The 18,030-nt window shown below is 46.2% G+C and overlaps 1 protein-coding gene across 5 annotated transcripts in view; it reads right to left on the minus strand.

The window, feature by feature from the left end:
- The window catches only part of SLC7A7 (solute carrier family 7 member 7), a 45,188-nt gene extending 27,229 nt beyond the window's left edge, over positions 1-17,959 (minus strand). Inside the window, exons 1-3 of one of the 5 annotated variants that reach the window (XM_081968878.1) lie at positions 17,822-17,933; positions 12,620-12,839; positions 6,144-6,662 (exon numbers count right to left, since the gene is read on the minus strand). In XM_081968878.1, the coding sequence (XP_081825004.1) occupies positions 6,144-6,662; positions 12,620-12,707 (607 nt within the window). In that variant the 5' untranslated portion in view covers positions 12,708-12,839; positions 17,822-17,933. Of the gene's footprint in view, positions 1-6,143; positions 6,663-7,571; positions 7,653-8,551; positions 8,636-12,387; positions 12,564-12,619; positions 12,840-17,821 lie in introns of those variants that run through there. The other 4 variants (XM_081968881.1, XM_081968880.1, XM_081968882.1 and 1 more) reach the window with 4 other exon arrangements.
- Positions 17,960-18,030: the final 71 nt, after the last annotated feature.

Genomic DNA, 18,030 nt, shown 5'->3' on the forward strand with positions numbered 1-18,030 from the left:
CAATAAAGCCAAGTCAATGAGGAAAGCAGCCGCCACCTGATGGTGTGCTTAATACAATAATAGAATACAATAGCAGAGTTGGAAAGGGACCTTGGAGGTCTTCTAGTCCAACCCCCCCTTGCTTAGGCAGGAAACCCTATACCGTTTCCGACAAATGGCTATCCAACATCTTCTTAAAGACTTCCAGGGTTGGGGCATTCACAACTTCCGGAGGCAAATTCAGTTCCACTGATTAATTGTTCTAACTGTCAGGAAATTTCTCCTCAGTTCTAAGTTGCTTCTCTCCTTGATTAGTTTCCACCCATTGCTTCTTGTCCTGCCTTCAGGAGCTTTGGAGAATAGCTCGACTGCCTCTTCTTTGGGGCAAACCCTGAGATATTGGAACACTGCTATCATGTCTCCCCTAGTCCTTCTTTCTCTTAAGCTAGACATACCCAGTTCCTGCAACCGTTCTTCATATGCTTTAGCCTCCAGTCCCCTAATCATCTTTGTTGCTCTTCTCTGCACTCTTTCTAGAGTCTCCACATCTTTTCTACATCGTGGCGACCAGAACTGAATGCAGTATTCCAAGTGTGGCCTTACCAAGGCATTATAAAATGGTATTAACACTTCATGTGATCTTGATTCTCTGTTGATGCAACCTAGAACTGTGTTGGCTTTTTGGGCAGCTGCTGCACACGGCTGGCTCCTATTTAAATGGTTGTCCACTAGGACTCCAAGATCCCTCTCATAGTTACTACTGTTGAGCAAGGTACCACCTATACTGTCCCTGTGCATTTCGTTTTTCCTGCCTAAATGTAGAACCTTATTCTTTTCACCACTGAATTTCATTTTATTAGATAGTGCCCAATGTTCAAGTTTGTCAAGATCCTTCTGTATTTTTAGCCTGTCTTCTGGAGTGTTGGCTATTCCTGCCAGCTTGGTGTCATCTGCAAATTTGATGAGTTCCCCATTTGTTCCCTCATCCAAATCATTGATGAAGATGTTGAAGTGCACTGGGCCCAAAACAGAGCCTTGGGGTACTCCACTGCATACCTCCCTCCATGTAGATGCAGTTCCATTGAGAACTACACGTTGAGTGCGGTTGGTCAGCCAGTTACGAATCCATCTGGTGGTGATGCTGTCCAACCCACATTCTTCTACTTTATCTAGTGGTAGGTTATGGTCTACCTTATCAAAAGCCTTACTGAAGCCCAAGTAAACTATATCGACGGCATTCCTCTGGTCCACTAATTTTGTCCCTTTGTCAAAGAATGCAATAGGATTAGTCTGGCATGATCTGTTTTTGACAAACCCATGTTGGCTTTTGGCTATTACTTTGTTTACTTCGAGGTGTTTGCTAATTTGTTGCTTGATTATCTTTTCCAGAATGTTTCCTGGAATTGAGGTCAGGCTGATAGGTCTGTGGTTTCCTGAATCTGTTTTTTTTTCCTTTTTTGAAGATGGGAACCACATCAGCTCTTTTCCAGTCCTCTGGTAGTTCCCCGGTGTTCCAGGATCTCTGAAAGATCTAGTTCAGTGGTTCTGAGATCTCGTCTGCTAGTTCCTTCAGAACCCTGGGGTGTAATCCATCCGGTCCTGATGATTTGAACTCATCTAGGGTAGACAGGTGCTCACTTACCATTTTCTTCCCTATTTCAACTTATGTTCCTAATCTGATTTTTGTGGTGCTGTTTTTGATCGGTTGGACTGTTTTATCCCCTTGTGTAAAGGCAGATGCAAAACATGAGTTAAATAGTTCTGCTTTCTCCCTGTTGCTTGTCACCGTCTTGCCACTTTCTCCCAGCAATGGACCAATTGTTTCCTTAACTTTTTTCTTGTTTTTAACATGTTGGAAGGAGCTTTTATTTGGTTATTTTTTTTACTTTTGTGGCAAGCCTTCCTTCATTGTGAGCCCTAGCCGGCATGATTCGTCTGGCACGATCTGTTTTGGACAAACCCACGTTGGCTTTTGGCTTTTACTTCGAGGTGTTCGCTAATTTGTTGCTTGATTATCTTTTCCAGAATGTTTCCTGGTATTGAGGTCAGGCTGATAGGCCTGAGGTTTCCTGCATCTATTTTTTTTTCCCCTGAACTGTCGTTGTATACTGAAGATCGCACTGAATTTCATTGTACAAGGTGCAATGACAATGAAGCCAACGAAAAAAAGGGTTCAAGCTCCCAGCATCCACTCTTCCCCTTCCCCTCAACCCGAGCAACTATGTTTTGCTGCCTAAGCCCTCAACCCACACGCCGCCCGTCCCACTCCTGTGTTGCAACCGCGTGGCTTTCGGTGAGGATCCTGATGCTGCACTTCTCGCCGTCTGCTTCCAGACAGCGCTTGCCAATTCAGCAGGCTCTGCCTGGCCCTCGGCTGAAGAAGCCGGGTTCCGGAAAACAACCCCCTAAATAAAAGAGGGAAGAGGAGCGCGAGCAGCAGAAAAGACCTGGGAGGTCACCAGACTTTGAGTCACGATGGGAAGAGATTCTCAAGTCATGCAAGTCACAGTTTTTCAGGAGGCAACTGAGCTTTCTTGTTTTTTTTTCTTTTTGAAGACGTTTCGCTTCTCATCCAAGAAGCTCTGACTGGATAGGGGTGGGGAGAAACAGACGTCCTTGCAGGCAGCTGGTCCTTTGCATCCTTTTTAGAGGGTCTTTGAAGCACATCTGTGTCCTCAGGGCCACCAGAGTAGCTCTCCTGATTCAGGTAGTCTGCAATTTTCCCTCTGGAAATTCATTCTGCGTTCACCCCAAATTGCATAGCTGAAATGCAGCGGAGTACCCCAAGGCTCTGTTTTAGGCCCAGGACTCTTCAACATCTTCATCAATGATTTGGATGAGGGGATAAATGGGGAACTCATCAAATTTGCAGATGACACCAAGCTGGCAGGAATAGCCAACACTCCAGAAGATAGGCTTAAGATACAGAAGGATCTTGACAAACTTGAACATTGGGCACTATCTAACAAAATGAAATTCAATGGTGAAAAGAGTAAGGTTCTACATTTAGGCAACAAAATGGAATGCACAGGTACAGTATAGGTGGCACCTTGCTCAGTAGTAGTAACTGTGAAAGGGATCTTGGAATCCTAGTGGACAACCATTTAAATAGGAGCCAGCCGTGTGCAGCAGCTGCCAAAAAAGCCAACACAGTTCTAGGCTGCATCAACAGAGGGATTGAATCAAGGTCACGTGAAGGGTTAATACTACTTTATAAGGCCTTGGTAAAGCCACACTTGGAATACTGCATTCAGTTTTGGTCACCACACTGTAAAAAAGATGTGGAGACTCTAGAAAGAGTGCAGAGAAGAGCAACAAAGAGGATTAGGGGACCGGAGACTAAAACATAGGAAGAACGTTTGCAGGAACTGGGTATGTTTAGCTTAAGAGAAAGAAGGACTAGGGGAGACATGATAGCATTGTTCCAATATCTCAGGGGTCGCCACAAAGAAGAGGGAGTCAAATTATTCTCCAAGGCACCTGAGGGTAGAACAAGAAGCAATGGGTGGAAACTAATCAAGGAGAGAAGCAACTTAGGAGAAACTTCCTGACAGTGAGAACAATTCATCAGGGGAACAGAAGTTGCCTACAGAAGTTGTGAATGCCCCAACACTGGAAGTCTTTAAGAAGATGTTGGATAAACCATTTATCTGAAGTGGTATAGGGTTTCCTGCCTAGGCAGGGGGTTGGACTAGAAGACCTCTAAGGTCCCTTCCGACTCTGCTAATGTATTGTATTGTAAATTGGTAGGGATTCTCAGTCATCCAGGTCACGGTTGTCCCAAAGGTGCTTTTCAGAAGGCAACTGGTCTTCTTGTTTTTTTTTTCTTTTGAAGATGTTTTGCTTCTCATCCAAGAAGCTTCTTCAGCTCTGATAGGATATTGGAAAATGGTAGGATTTCTATTCCTTGCAGACAAGCTGGTCATTTGCAGCCTTTTAGAGGGTTGTTAAAGCACTTGGAAGTTTATCTGTGCCCTCGGGGTCACCTGAAGTGTGCAAATAGTTCCTGTAGTCTTAGAACTAAGAACTAAGCAACTTAGAACTAAGGAGACATTTCCTGACAGTTGGGACAATTCATCAGTGGAGCAACTCGCCTCCAGAATGAAAAACTCTGTAAGTTTTTGAAAGAAGAGGTTGGATAACCATTTGCCCGAAGTGGTGTAAGGTTTCCTGCCCGAGCAGGGGGTTGGACTAGAAGGCCTCCAAGGTCCCTTCCAAGTCTTGTTATTCAGAAATCACGTCTCTGGAGCTTGGAACTTTCAAAAGAGGACTTGTCTCGCACTGAACCCTCCCCAAATCCGGGACCGATCAAAGAAAGGAGGGAGGGGTGTGTGGAAAAAGCCTTATCACAGATGCCTGACTCATTGGCCCACCAGGAGAATGGGATCAGGATAAGGGGGAAAATAAGCAGGTCCTGTCTGGGGGGGGGGGGGGGGAAACGTCCTATGATAAAGAGGCGAGGTAACTACATTCTATCCCTGCCACGCCAAATGCAAGCGGGGAAAAAAAACGGTTGAAGATGCAACTCTGAGAGGCTCACGGTTTCAAACAGAAAGCCCTTGTGGGTCTTTGGGACAAAGTTGGCATCTTAATCATTTCAGGATTCGATGCCTCAACTAAAGGCGTTGCAGGAGAAAAGAGAAGGAAGGTCAGGGCAAGATAAGAGCAGAGAGAAAGAGAGAGAGAGATTAGATACCAGAGCAGCGATCTGCCCTTCGCTCTGCTTGAAATCAAGCTGTGGCAGAGCCAAGAATCTATCCGAATTCCTCCCTGGTGTTCTGACTGAGTTCAGTGCCGTGGCAGGCCTGGATCGCCGCCGATTCCAGTGACCTGGGCCGTCAAACCATGACCGGTTCGGCTGAACTGGTCCCAACACACCTTTGGATCGAAGCCACGATGGATAAGCTTGCGTTCCGATTCACGCTTCGTTCCAAACCAGCATCCTAGCTTTTACAAGAGGTTCCCTGTCTTAACTCACGCTTGAGGAGCCCTTGGTGCTCTCTGTGAGCTTGGGTGTTTTCTTGCAGATGTCTCATGACCCAACTAGGGAAGAGCATCAGGGTTAGAAGAGAGTGGAGTTTGGGGAGTGGAAGAGGAGGAGGACTGATGGATCCTTGTATTCGGACCGAGGCTTCCCGAGAGCAGGAAGCAAACTCCTGGTCCCGACAAAACCCCCTTTTATTCATTGGCTGCGAATTCTGCTCATTCACACCCAGCAAAGTCTTTCGAGGGAGGATTTACAGTCACAGACCTTATCTGGCTTGGAAAGCTGCCAGGCCAAGATCTGCAAAACCTTGGCAAGGAGTCTCGGAGAGTCACGAACCAATGAAGGGAATTGATTGTCTCCTGCAAACTCCACTCCCCTGGCGCTCCCTCTTTTATTTCCTCTGGGAGGGGACATTCATCGTCCACCTGTGGCCTTACTCCCAAGTCGACCCCTGTTCTTTAGCTGTTCCCTTCGTCTGGCCACTCTGCGCATGCGCACCCTGGGAACAGGCTCCAGCTGTTCTTCTGCCTCACTGATGTCTGACTCTGAAGGCAGCTGATAACTGGCAAACGGCCCTGGCCCCCTCTCTGCCTCCGACACAGAGCCCTCATCAGAGCCTTCCCCAGACTCCAGGACTGGCCCATGTTCCTCCCCAACCTCCTCACTGTCTGAATCTGCTTCTCAGCTGGCTGCTGGCAGGCTGCGACACAGATGTCTCATGCGCCAACTGGGGAATAGTATCAGTGCTAGAAGAGAGCGGGGTTTGCGAAGTGGAAGAGGAGGAGAAGGACTGATGCATCCTTGGGTGTCCTCTGAGCTTGGTGGTTTTATCACAGACATTTCATGACCCCACTATGTAACCTCATCAATGCTAGGGAACAAACTAAGTAATGTCGTCAGGAGCACTGATAATGTTACCTAGCACTCATCTGAGCCTTCCCAAGACTCTGGGACTGGCCCATGCTCCACCCCAACCTCCTCACTGTCCAAATCTGCTGCCAGCTCCGCCGGCTGCTGGCAGGCCACAACACTTGGGAAGCTCAGAGACCTTCTCAAGAAGGTCCCTCCAGGGCTCCAGAAATCTGAACCATGATTAGAGGTGAGCAGGAGGTCATCCTCCTCCCCGTAACCTCAACTCACCCGCCCACCACAACCCACCCCGCGATGAGACACTCACAGATGCAGACAGCAGCCAGGAGACGTCCGGCCAGGTACGGCGCCTCGCAGGATGGGAAAAACGGTTGTATCAAGTAGTTGGCGAAAGTGATGGCGATGACCGCTTGGCTGGTGGGCTCGATGATGAGCAGGGAGGTCCACAGGCGGATGAAGGCCGGCAGCTGGCCGAAGGCCTCCAAAATGTAGGCGTAGCTGGCCCCCGACTTTTTGATGGTGGTGCCCAGCTCGGCGTAACAGAGGGCCCCGAAGACAGAGAAGAGACCCCCCACGGCCCAGATGACGAGGGAGAGTCCGTAAGAGGCGCTGTAGGATAAGACCCCCTTGGGTGAGACGAAGATGCCCGAGCCAATCATGTTGCCCACGATCAGACAGACGCCGTTGAGTAGCGAGATCTCCTTCTTCAACTGCATAGCCTCCTCGGAGGACGATCCGGAAGACGGCAACTTCTCATCAGACGCTGTCTTGGCGGGGGGGTCCTCTTGCGTGCCCGCCACCACATACTGGCCGGACCTGGTCATGGCTGGTCAAAGGAGAGAAGAGAGCTCGGTTAACTGCCATGGCTGGAAGGAACACCCCTCCTCCCTATGTCCCCCAAAGTGGGGGGTTTGTCCCTTTTTTTCGGAGTCAGACAATATCTTTTTACAGGTAGTCCTGCAATCCCTCAATCCATAATTGACAAGCAAAGACTGTGATCCCTCAATCCGTAATTGACAAGCAAAGACTATCATCCCTTAATCCGTAATTGACAAGCAAAGACTGCGATCCCTCAATCCGTAATTGAGAAGCAAAGACTGTAATCCCTCATTCTGTAATTGACAAGCAAAGACTGCGATCCCTCAATCCGTAATTGACAAGCAAAGACTGTGATCCCTCATTCTGTAATTGACAAGCAAAGACTGCGATCCCTCAATCTGTAATTGAGAAGCAAAGACTGTGATCCCTCATTCTGTAATTGACAAGCAAAGACTGTGATCCCTCATTCTGTAATTGACAAGCAAAGACTGCGATCCCTCAATCCGTAATTGACAAGCAAAGACTGTGATCCCTCATTCTGTAATTGACAAGCAAAGACTGCGATCCCTCAATCTGTAATTGAGAAGCAAAGACTGTGATCCCTCATTCTGTAATTGACAAACGAAGACTGCGATCCCTCAATCCGTAATTGACAAGCAAAGGCTGCGATCCCTCAATCCGTACTTGATAAACAAAGACTGCCATCCCTCAATCCGTACTTGATAAACAAAGACTGCGATCCTCAGCGCGAGAAAAGGTTTTTAAAAATTGCTTTTTCCCCCCAGTGCGGTTGTAATTTGGAACAGTCACTAAATGAATTGTGGTCAATCAAAGACCACCTGTGCTTTCCCCAACCCGGAGGCCTTCCATTCCACTATCAGCCCTAGTTAAACCAGGCAGGGATTCCATCACATACCGATTTGAGGAACGTGGTTTTAAAACCACGCTGTTTTTGGCGAAAGGGAAGGCTGCGGATTACAAACTCGGTTTGGCTCGGTGTGAAATTCACCACTGGATTGGATTCAGACAGAGTTGGGTAATGCTGCAGGCTTCCCAAACCTGGTTTGCTAAATAAATCACAATTGACCGGTTCACGCTGTCAGGGGAAAGGAAAAGAAGAAAGAAAGAAAAGGGGAAGGGGATTAAATGAAAGATAGAATAGGTAGAGGAGAGAGGAGAGGAGAGGAAAGGAAAGGAGAGGAGAGGGGAGGAAAGGAAAGATAGAAAAAGGAGAGGAGAGGAAAGGAAGGAAAGAAAGAAAGAAAAGAGGAAGGGAGAGATAAAAAATAGAAAAAGGAGAGGAGAGGAAAAGAAAGGAAAGGAAAGAAAGGAAAGGAAAGGAAGAAAGAAAGAAAGAAAGAAAGAAAGAAAGAAAGAAAGAAAGAAAGAAAGAAAGAAAAGAGGAAGGGAGAGATGAAAGATAGAAAAAGGAGAGGAGAGGAAAAGAAAGGAAAGAAAAGGGGAGGAAATGAAAGAGAAAAAGGAGAGGAGAGGAAAGAAAGTAAAGGAAAGAAAGGAAGAAAGAAAAGGGGAAGGTGAAATGAAAGATAGAAAAAGGAGAGGAGGAGAGGAAAGAAAGGAAAGGAAAGGACAGGACAGGAAAGGAAAGGAAAGAAAGAAAAGGGAAAGGGGAGGAAATGAAAGATGGAAAAAGTAGAGGAGAAGAGAGGAAAGAAAAGAAGGGAAGGGAAGGGAAAGGAAAGGATGCTAAGCCTAGATCCAAACCTATCAAAAGGAAGAGGAGGAGGAAGAGAAGGAGAAGGAGGAGAAGAAGAAAGGAGGAGGAGGAGGAGAAGAAGAAGGAGAAGGAGAAGGAGAAGAAGAAGAAGAGAAAAGAAAAGAAAAGAAGAGGAGGAGGAGGAGAACTGTCTAAGAGACGAACTGAGTAGGACTCACCGGTTCTGGGCTTGGCTTTCCCCCTGTTGAACTGCCCGCCTGCCCTCACGCCAGCTTAAGAAGAAAGGATCAGTAAGTTGTCAGGACAGCACTTTTAAGTTGAGGAACTTAGCAGGGTGGCTGGGGGAGGAGTAAGGAGGGAGGGGGGGTGAACCATCGAGTCCAAGGTCCGTCTGGTGCCAGGTCGGGGCGGGGGGGGGGGGAAGCCTACCTCATCCTTTGGATGATAAAAGGCTGCCAGTGCCTACACATTTCCTCACAGCCGTGCCCACGGAGAGAGCAGCGGAGGAGAGCGTTGTGCATTTCCACCCTCCCAGGTCTTATTTCCTGCATCTGCTTTCGGCACCCACGCTCTGCTCCAAAGAGAAGCGGGTCTTTTTCTGCAAATCCTGCTCGATTTGTAGGCTGAACCTTAACAGGGTTCACCTTAGAGCCGCATAACGGAGGGAGCTCCCCTGACTTGTCCCAGCTTCTGCCAGCCTAGCAGGCGAAATTGGTTCTTGCGTGGAATAATCCCACGTATTAAAACCAATCTAACCCACCTTCAAAAGGTGGCTCAGTGGCTAAGACGCTGAACTTGTCGATCAGAAAGCGGTTCGAATCCTTAGCACCACGTAATGGAGTGAGCTCCCGTTACTTGTCCTAGCTTCTGCCAGCCTAGCAGGCGAAATTGGTTCTTGCGTGGAATAATCCCACGTATTAAAACCAATCTAACCCACCTTCAAAAGGTGGCTCAGTGGCTAAGACACTGAACTTGTCGATCAGAAAGCGGTTCGAATCCATAGCACCACGTAACGGAGTGAGCTCCCGTGACTTGTCCCAGCTTCTGCCAGCCTAGCAAGCGAAATTGGTTCTTGTGTGGAATAATCCCACGTATTAAAACCAATCTAACCCACCTTCAAAAGGGACGCGTGGTGGCTCAGCGGCTAAGACGCTGAACTTGTCAATCAGAAAGCAGTTTGAATCCCTAGCACCACGTAACGGAGTGAGCTCCCGTTACTTGTCCCAGCTTCTGCCAACCTAGCAGGCGAGATTGGTTCTTGTGTGGAATAATCCCACGTATTAAAACCAATCTACCCTACCTTCAAAAGGGACGGGTGGTGGCTCAGCAGCTAAGATGCTGAATTTGTCGATCAGAAAGCGGTTCGAATCCCTAGCACCACGTAACAGAGTGAGCTCCCGTGACTTGTCCCAGCTTCTGCCAGCCTAGCAGGTGAAATTGGTTCTTATGTGGAATAATCCCACGTATTAAAACCAATCTACTCCACCTTCAAAAGGGACGCGGTGGCTCAGTGGCTAAGATGCTGAGCTTGTCGATCAAACAGGTTGACAGTTCGGCAGTTCGAATGACAATGTCAACAGCATATAAAGAAAATATGTACAAGATGTTTTACAGGTGGCACTCACCCCCGACGAGAATTGCAAGAATGTTTAAGAATAAATCCGAAAAATGTTGGAAATGTCATCAGATACCGGGTTCGTATTACCATATGTGGTGAATGTGTGCAGAAGCTAAAAAAAATACTGGACTAAAATCCACACATGGTTGGAAAAAACGATAGAAAAACATTTAGACTTTAAATCAGAGATATTTTTATTGGGGATTTTACCAGAAACATATAGTAGAGAATTGAAATATTTGATTGTAAATGTGTTAACGGCGGCTAGAATTGTATTTGCTAAAAACTGGAAAAATGAGAAAATACCAACATAGGAGGAAGTTATTCATAAAATAATGGAATGTGCTGAAATGAGTAAATTGACATTTGAAATTAGAGAACAAGAAGATAAACAATTTTATAAGCTACGGGATGTATTTTACCAATGGTTAGACGAAAAAAATATGGAAATGAAATATGACTGAAAATTTTACAATACAAGAACAATGGAATGCCACAGAATATTTTCAGGTGGCATTTACAATATCTACAATATTGCAGGAACTGTTTTAGATATTTACAATATCTACAATATTGCAGGAACTGGGTATGTTTAGCTTAAGAGAAAGAAGGACTAGGGGAGACATGATAGCATTGTTCCAATATCTCAGGGGTTGCCACAAAGAAGAGGGAGTCAAACTCTTCTCCAAGGCACCTGAGGGTAGAACAAGAAGCAATGGGAGGAAACTAATCAAGGAGAGAAGCAACTTAGAACTGAGGAGAAACTTCCTGACAGTTAGAACAATGAATCAGTGGAACAGAAGTTGCCTCCAGAAGTTGTGAATGCTCCAACACTGGAAGTCTTTAAGAAGATGTTGGATAGCTATTTGTCTGAAACGGTATAGGGTTTCCTGCCTAGGCAGGGGGTTGGACTAGAAGACCTCCAAGGTCCCTTCCAACTCTACTATTGTATTGTAAAATATAATATAAAGATGTCCTATTATTGGATGGATTTAGGAGGCTGTAATGAATTGTGCTAATATAAATTAATTCAAAATTTAGAACAGCTCGTATAAAATGAAGGAATAGTAGTTCTAGTCAAATAAATGATTAATAATGATAGTCATGTATACATATATATTAGATTGATAATGTGAGATTTTATATAAATTGTAAGTGAGGGCTATGGAGAAGAGGCACAAAGGTTTTGTAACCAACAGACTCGCTGGATGCAATTGGAAGATGTTTTTATGTTTTACGTTTTGTTTGTGTACGTTTGCTTATAAAAAATAAACATTCTTTTTGTAAAAAAGAAAAAGAAAAGAAAAGAAGGACTGGGGGGGGGGGACACGATAGCTGTCTCGCAAGATTTGAGGGTGTGTGTGTCAAATGATTCTCCGAAGCACCAAGAAGGCAGGACAAGAAAACAACGGTTGGAAACTCATCAAAAGAGAGAAGCAACTTGAAATTAAGGAGAAACTTCCTAACAGGGAGGACAATTCACCAGTGGAATGGCTTGCCACCAGAAATCCTGGAGGTTTTTAAGATGGTATTTCACTTAAGATGGTATAGGTTCCTCTGCTTGAGTAGGGGGCTGGACTGGAGGACCTCCAAGGTCCCTTCCAGCTCTATTCTATATTCCTGTAATGGCGACCCCAAGGCACGCGGAGCCCTTTCTGCAGGCGCGCAAGCTGTCGCCCCAGCTCAGCTGCACCTCCCGTGTGCGCGCGCCTCCTGCCTGCTAGCTGATTTTCAGGTTTCTGCCGTGAGTGTGCGGGGAGCGGGGCGCATGCGGAAGACATGTGTTCATGCACGAGGGGTGGCAGGTCGTGCTTGCAATCAGGGGAGGGGTATATGTATGCGTGGGGTTGGGAGAAGCGTGGGAGATGTGGTGCGTCCGTCCCCCCCATGGCCCATTTTTGCTCCCAGAAGGCTGCAGGGAGGCCTACTAGGCCCAAAACGGGGCCCGGGAGTCATGTGCGCATGTGCGGGAAGGTCGGGGAGCGCAAGGAGTTGCAGGGGACGGGGAGCGCACGGGGTGTTGTGCCCGCGACGACAAAAAGGTTAGCCATCACTGGTATAGGTTCCAAGGTCCCTTCCAGCTCTATTCTATTGTCAGGTTTCCGAAAGATGCCCTAATTGATTCAGGAGCCTCAAGCCAAGTTTCAAAAGAAAACCAGTCCTTTATTAGGAGCAGCATTTCGGCAACACTCTATATTCTACTCTCCAAAGCTCCTGAAGGCCGGGCAAGAATCAATGGATGGAAACGAATCAAGGAGAGAAGCAACCTGCAATTTCCTGACGAGGAGAACTATTCACCAGTGGAACAGAAGTTGTGGGTCAGTGGTGGGTTCCGGATCCCGTTGCAATTCGTACGGTGCAACGGAGACAGGCGTCCACCACATAAATGCTCACAGCATGCGTGCACGCATGCGCAGCGCGCGCATGCATACTTACTGCCCGCGATGCTCCAGCTGCTCGGCGGAGCGTCGCACAAGATGGCCCCGCGGACCAGATCTAAGCACCCCTGGGCCTTGAGTTTGACACCCCCAGTATAGGGTTTCAGAGCGTTGGACTAGAAGACTAGAAGACCTCCAAGGTCCCTTCCAAAACTCTGTTATTCTGCTCATAACTTCCAAGTTTAAAAGCTCAGTCCCCGAGATCAGCCCAGACTGTGAAATGTTGATACCGAAAGAGGAGAACCTCCGTAGCTCTGGGTTGAACCGTGGGGTCCTTGATGTGCGCCGAGCTCGGCGGTTGGTTTGCAGGCGTTTCATGATCCTACTAGTTGATCCACAAGTTGATCCACTGGGTTAGGGCGAGCGTGTAGTACGATTAAGTAAACATGTTTTGAGCAGAAAATCCTCATTTCCTCTTTGTGGCAGCGAGGGCTCTCAGCATGAGTCAACCTTAAAAGAAGAAGGGGGGAGAGGGGGAGAGAGATAAATGTAAGACGAGGAGGAATCGAAAATAGTTCCGAAACTTAGATTTCTTTTCACCAGCTCAACGCAAATCATTGTGTTGCATTGGCCGGCTGCTCAGTCATAACACACCCTTCATTTTCATTATTCCGTTATTTCGTTGTTTAATTTTGAGAATACCTTTGTGCAATAAAGAATTCTGGAAGCTAAATTTCTCTTTATATTATTTATACTTCTGTTGATTATAGTGGCATATTTATAACTATGAATTATCTTTATATTTAACCCTCTTATATTATTATTGTCACCAGTATATATATGTGTGCGTATCTCTCTCCTCTCTCTACTGTATGTGTGTATGTATATGTCTGTGTGTGTGCGTGTATGTATGTATGTATGTGTGTGTGTGTGTGTGTGTGTGTGTGTGTGTGTGTTGTATTTGTACTGATAAATAAATAAAGGGAGACTAGTATAGATCTATTTCGAGCTAATTAGCTCTCATCAGCTAGCCATACCCTTACTGGGATTTGAACCTGGGCTGTATTATATCTTAGGCAGGAGTCTTAGCCACTAAGCCACAGGCTCGCCTCCTTATCAGTTGAGCCAGGGAAATAGGTATGTATTTGAGGGAGTAGTGACCTTCCTCCCATATTTAGGCATACCAGTGGTTGTAACACAAATACATACATACATACATACATACATACATACATACATACATACATACACACATACCAGTGACGTGTGGTGAGGTTTATAGCTGGTGAGGCTGGTGACGTCATCAGGAAGACGGGGAATGGGACCACGTGTGCTGGAGGCTGAGGCTGCCTCAGCCTCCAGCACACGTGATCCTATTCCCTGCCTTCCTGAGCGCGCTCTGCCGGCTCGCACTCTGCGGTCCCCAACAGCAGCTGCTTTTCAGTGCTTTTCTGTGCATCTGGCGTTTAGGACATCCGGCTATCTACCTAAATGCCAGACGCACAGAAAAGCACTGAAAAGCACTTCGCCTCCAAGCCACTTCGTCTTGATGACGTCACCGCAGCTGCTGGGCGCGGATGGACGGAGGTAGCCAGAGCGGCACCGAGGCGGTCCGGCCGGACGAAAGAGCGAGCGAGCGAGTGATGGAGGATCAGGCAGCCTGATCCTTGGTCACTCACCCGCCAGACTGCCTCGGCGCCACTCTGGCTACCTCCGTCCATCTGCGCTGGGTAGCTGCGGCGACATCATCAAGATGAAGTCCAGCAGAGGCAGCAGAAATGTTGTTGCCGCTCCCGGACTTCGTCTTGATGACGAAGCCACGAAAGCAACTGGGGAACGACGAGAACCTTCCTGCCTCTGCTGGACTTCGTGCACTCCTCGCAACTGCAATATCAGTCCAGAAGCGGCTTTTGTGGCTAATGGGGTTTGGGCTTCCAGCCCAACAGTCCTGCCACTTCTGGACGTCTATTGCAGTCGCGAGGAGCGCGCAAAGTACAGTGGAGGCAGGAAGGTTATTGGTGCTTCCGAGAACCCTCCTGCCTCCGCCAGTTGCCCAGCTGGCACCGCCCCCCGAGCGCACCTCCTCCTCCTCCTCCTCCCTCCTCTTCCTCTTCACTCCCCAAAGGCTCTTCTCCTTACTGGAGCTTAGCGGGAGCCGTGTAAAAGGGATGGGAGGAAATATATATTATTATTATATATTATTTCATGATGAGAGGTGAGGCTCTGCTTCCCCTGCCTCCCCTGACCGCACGTCCCTGATACATACATACATACATAATGTAGATAGATAGATAGATAGATAGATAGATAGATAGATAGATAGATAGATAGATAGATAGATAGATGATAGATGATAGATAGATAGATAGATAGATAGATAGATAGATAGATAGATGATAGATAGATAGATAGATAGATAGATAGATATAATATGCTTGTCTTGTTGTATTCGGGTCTTTTCCCGTGTAAGATTGAGATTGTCTTGGCAACGTTTCAGCGAGGTCTCACTGCCATCTTCAGGCTGGGTTTTGGGCTTAAAGTGTGATCAGAGCTTTCCATAAATCTTGGTGGTGGTGGTGGTGGGGGTATGGGGTGCTGGCTTTGTTTCAGTAAGTGGAATGATTGGTTGTGTGGTTGTATCATGATTGATAGATTGGTGCTGACTGTGTGTCCATTGGTGTTTCGTGTTGTAACGGCCTGGGTGATGGATGGGGCTCGTTTGTTGACTAGAACTGGTTTCCAGATGTCTGGTAGGCGGGAGGTATAGTCACGTTTATTCATGTTGTGGGGGTGTTTCTCTATTTCGATAGCTTCCATAATTATTCTCTTGTTGAAGTGTTCTGTTTTGGAGATTAACCTGGTTCCTTCAAAATTAATTCCATGTCCTGTAGCTTTAAGGTGCTGGAAAAGAAAGGAAGTTTTTTCTTTTTTTCTTACCGCGTTCTTGTGTTCTGCGATGCGTGCATTTATTCTCCTGTTCGTTTGTCCTAGGTATGTTGCAGGGCAGATTTTGCATGGTATTTCGTAGGCTCCTTGGTTTTCTAGCGGGATTTTGTCTTTGGGGTTTCTTAAGATGTTGGCTATTTTTTGGTCAGTGTTGAAGGCTGTCTTGATATTGTGTTTGTGGAGAATTTTGCTGATTTTATCTGTGGTGCCTTTGATGTAAGGGAGGAGGGCGATGCCATTGTCCTGTTCTGTGTCTTGGTTTTTTGGGGGGGCGGGGGGAGTTAATTTTTCAGAAATTAATTTTGAAGGAACCAGGTTAATCGAGAGAGAGAGAGAGAGAGAGAGAGAGAGAGAGAGAGAGAGAGAGGGAATTGAAAGTGACAGGCTGAAAGTGACATGCAATCAGTCAGTTTCTCTCAGCTTTGGAAAAACCTTGCCAATAAAATTATAGCGACTTCTCCAGGCAGTCTCTGACCATCAGACATAACTGAATGGGGAAAAAATATGTCATCTATATTTATATATATACATGTCACCTACATCTCTTTGTCTCAATCTGTCTGTCTGTCTGCCTGTGCCACATGTAGTTGTACAATATATAAGGCATAGTTATACGTTTGCCACATGTAGTTATGTATAGGCCACATATCATAATTATACATATGCCACAGAGTTTTATATAGACAAAGTTTTATATATATATATATATTTATGCATGTCATGAAGTTATATATATGCTACATGTTGTTACATATGCGCCATACAAATTATACACATGCCACATGTAGTTATGTATATGGCAGAGTTGTGCCACATGTGTGTATATGTATATAAATGCGTGTGTATGTATGTATGTATGTATGTATGTATGTATAAGTGGTGGGTATCAATTTATTTTACTACCGGTTCGCTTGTGCGTGCATGCACACTCTCATGTGGGTGGACAGAGCCTCCCGCCACACCCGCCACTACCGGTTCGCCCGGTCCGAAGCGAACAGGTATAAACCCACCTCTGGTATATATGTATATCTGTGTATGTGTATATATGAGCGTGTGTATAGATAGATGATAGATAGATAGATAGATAGATAGATAGATAGATAGATGATAGATAGATAGATAGTTAGATATAGATAGATGATAGATAGATAGATAGATAGATAGATAGATAGATAGATAGATAGATAGATAGATAGATAGATAGATAGATAGATAGACAGACAGACAGACAGACAGACAGACCCATCCACCCCCACATATATATATATACCACTGGTGGGTTCCTACTGGCTCAGACCGGTAGTGGTTTGGCGTCCTGCCACGCCCGCAAACTGGTCCTCCTGGTGTTACCTATGCACATGCGCAGAACAATTTCAATCACACTGTGCATGCGTGCGCATGGCGCACACAAGAGTGAACCAGCAGTAGTGCGTGTCAGAATCCACCCGATATCTACATACACATATATACATACACATACACACAGACTATACATGCACACTATACACCTGCTATCTATCTATCTCTATCATCTATCATCTATTTATCTATCTATCTATCATCTATCTATCTATCTATCTATCTATCTATCTATCTATCTAATCTATCTATCTATCTATCTATCTATCTATCTATCTATCTATCTATCTATCTATCTATCTATCTATCTATCTATTTATCTATCTATCTATCATCTATCTATCTATCTATCTATCATCTACTGTATCTCTATCTATCTATCGTATCTATACCTACCTACCTACCTACTTACCTATGTATCTATCTAATCCATCCATATACTATCTATGTATACTATATACACGTATAAATGTATCATTTTATATGGTGCTTTTATATTATCATAAGCCAGTCACTTGACAGTGAGATGGGCACTATTTAAATTTAATAAATAAAATATAGCATGCGCACACGCACACACAGACAGAGGGGAAAAAAACCCTTTTTCCTTGAAATAAAGGAAGAAGAAAATGAATCTGATGAGGAATTCCTCTATCTGATGCTCTGTCTCGGCAAAGGGTCAACCTCGCATCCCATCATTCCCTAGACCCGATTGTAGTGGGGGGGGGAGGAATGGAGAGCGCCTGGTTGGGGAAGGCGGATTAAAAGTAAGGCGGTCATTTTATTCCTCGGTCACTTGCATCAATCCGGGCCTCCCTCCGCCATCCGAAGATAACTGTTTACATGGTCGCCAAGGGCAACGGCTTCCTTAGCAACCAGCATCCAAGATGGCGCCGGGGCCCTAGAGACCGTTTGAAAAATGGCCGAAACGTCCTTTCCGCCCCTAGAAAACATGGCCGCCAAGGCTGCCCTGACACGTCACGAATAAGGCATTTGAACCTTTCTTAAAAGTGTGATATTTTCCTTTAAAGAAACAAGACAGCGATTTCGTGATTATTATTATTCAAGCGACAGGGTAGGCGAAGGAGGTCGCCTCATCCAAGATGGAAGCGGATCTCCCGTTTCCGTTTGCAAAATGGTGTCCCGTTTAGCTTCCGGGTCACGCCCACCCAAGGCCTCTACGCTACCTAGGCCGAAAATGGCGGCTCGCACAGACGAGGGGACCTTTTTCAACAGCCGGACAATATATATAACCCGCGTGGTTTCCCGAAAATGCCGGCGTGCGGTGATCCCCGGAGAGTAGTTTCAGCTGACGCCACGACGCTTCGCCCCTATCCACGGGTCTTTTTTGCCTACGAGATCCCTACGAGAGGTTCTACCACTCTGCACCCGATCC

This window comes from Natrix helvetica (genome assembly GCF_964273705.1).
Source record: "Natrix helvetica genome assembly, chromosome: W".
Lineage (NCBI taxonomy): Eukaryota > Metazoa > Chordata > Lepidosauria > Squamata > Natricidae > Natrix > Natrix helvetica.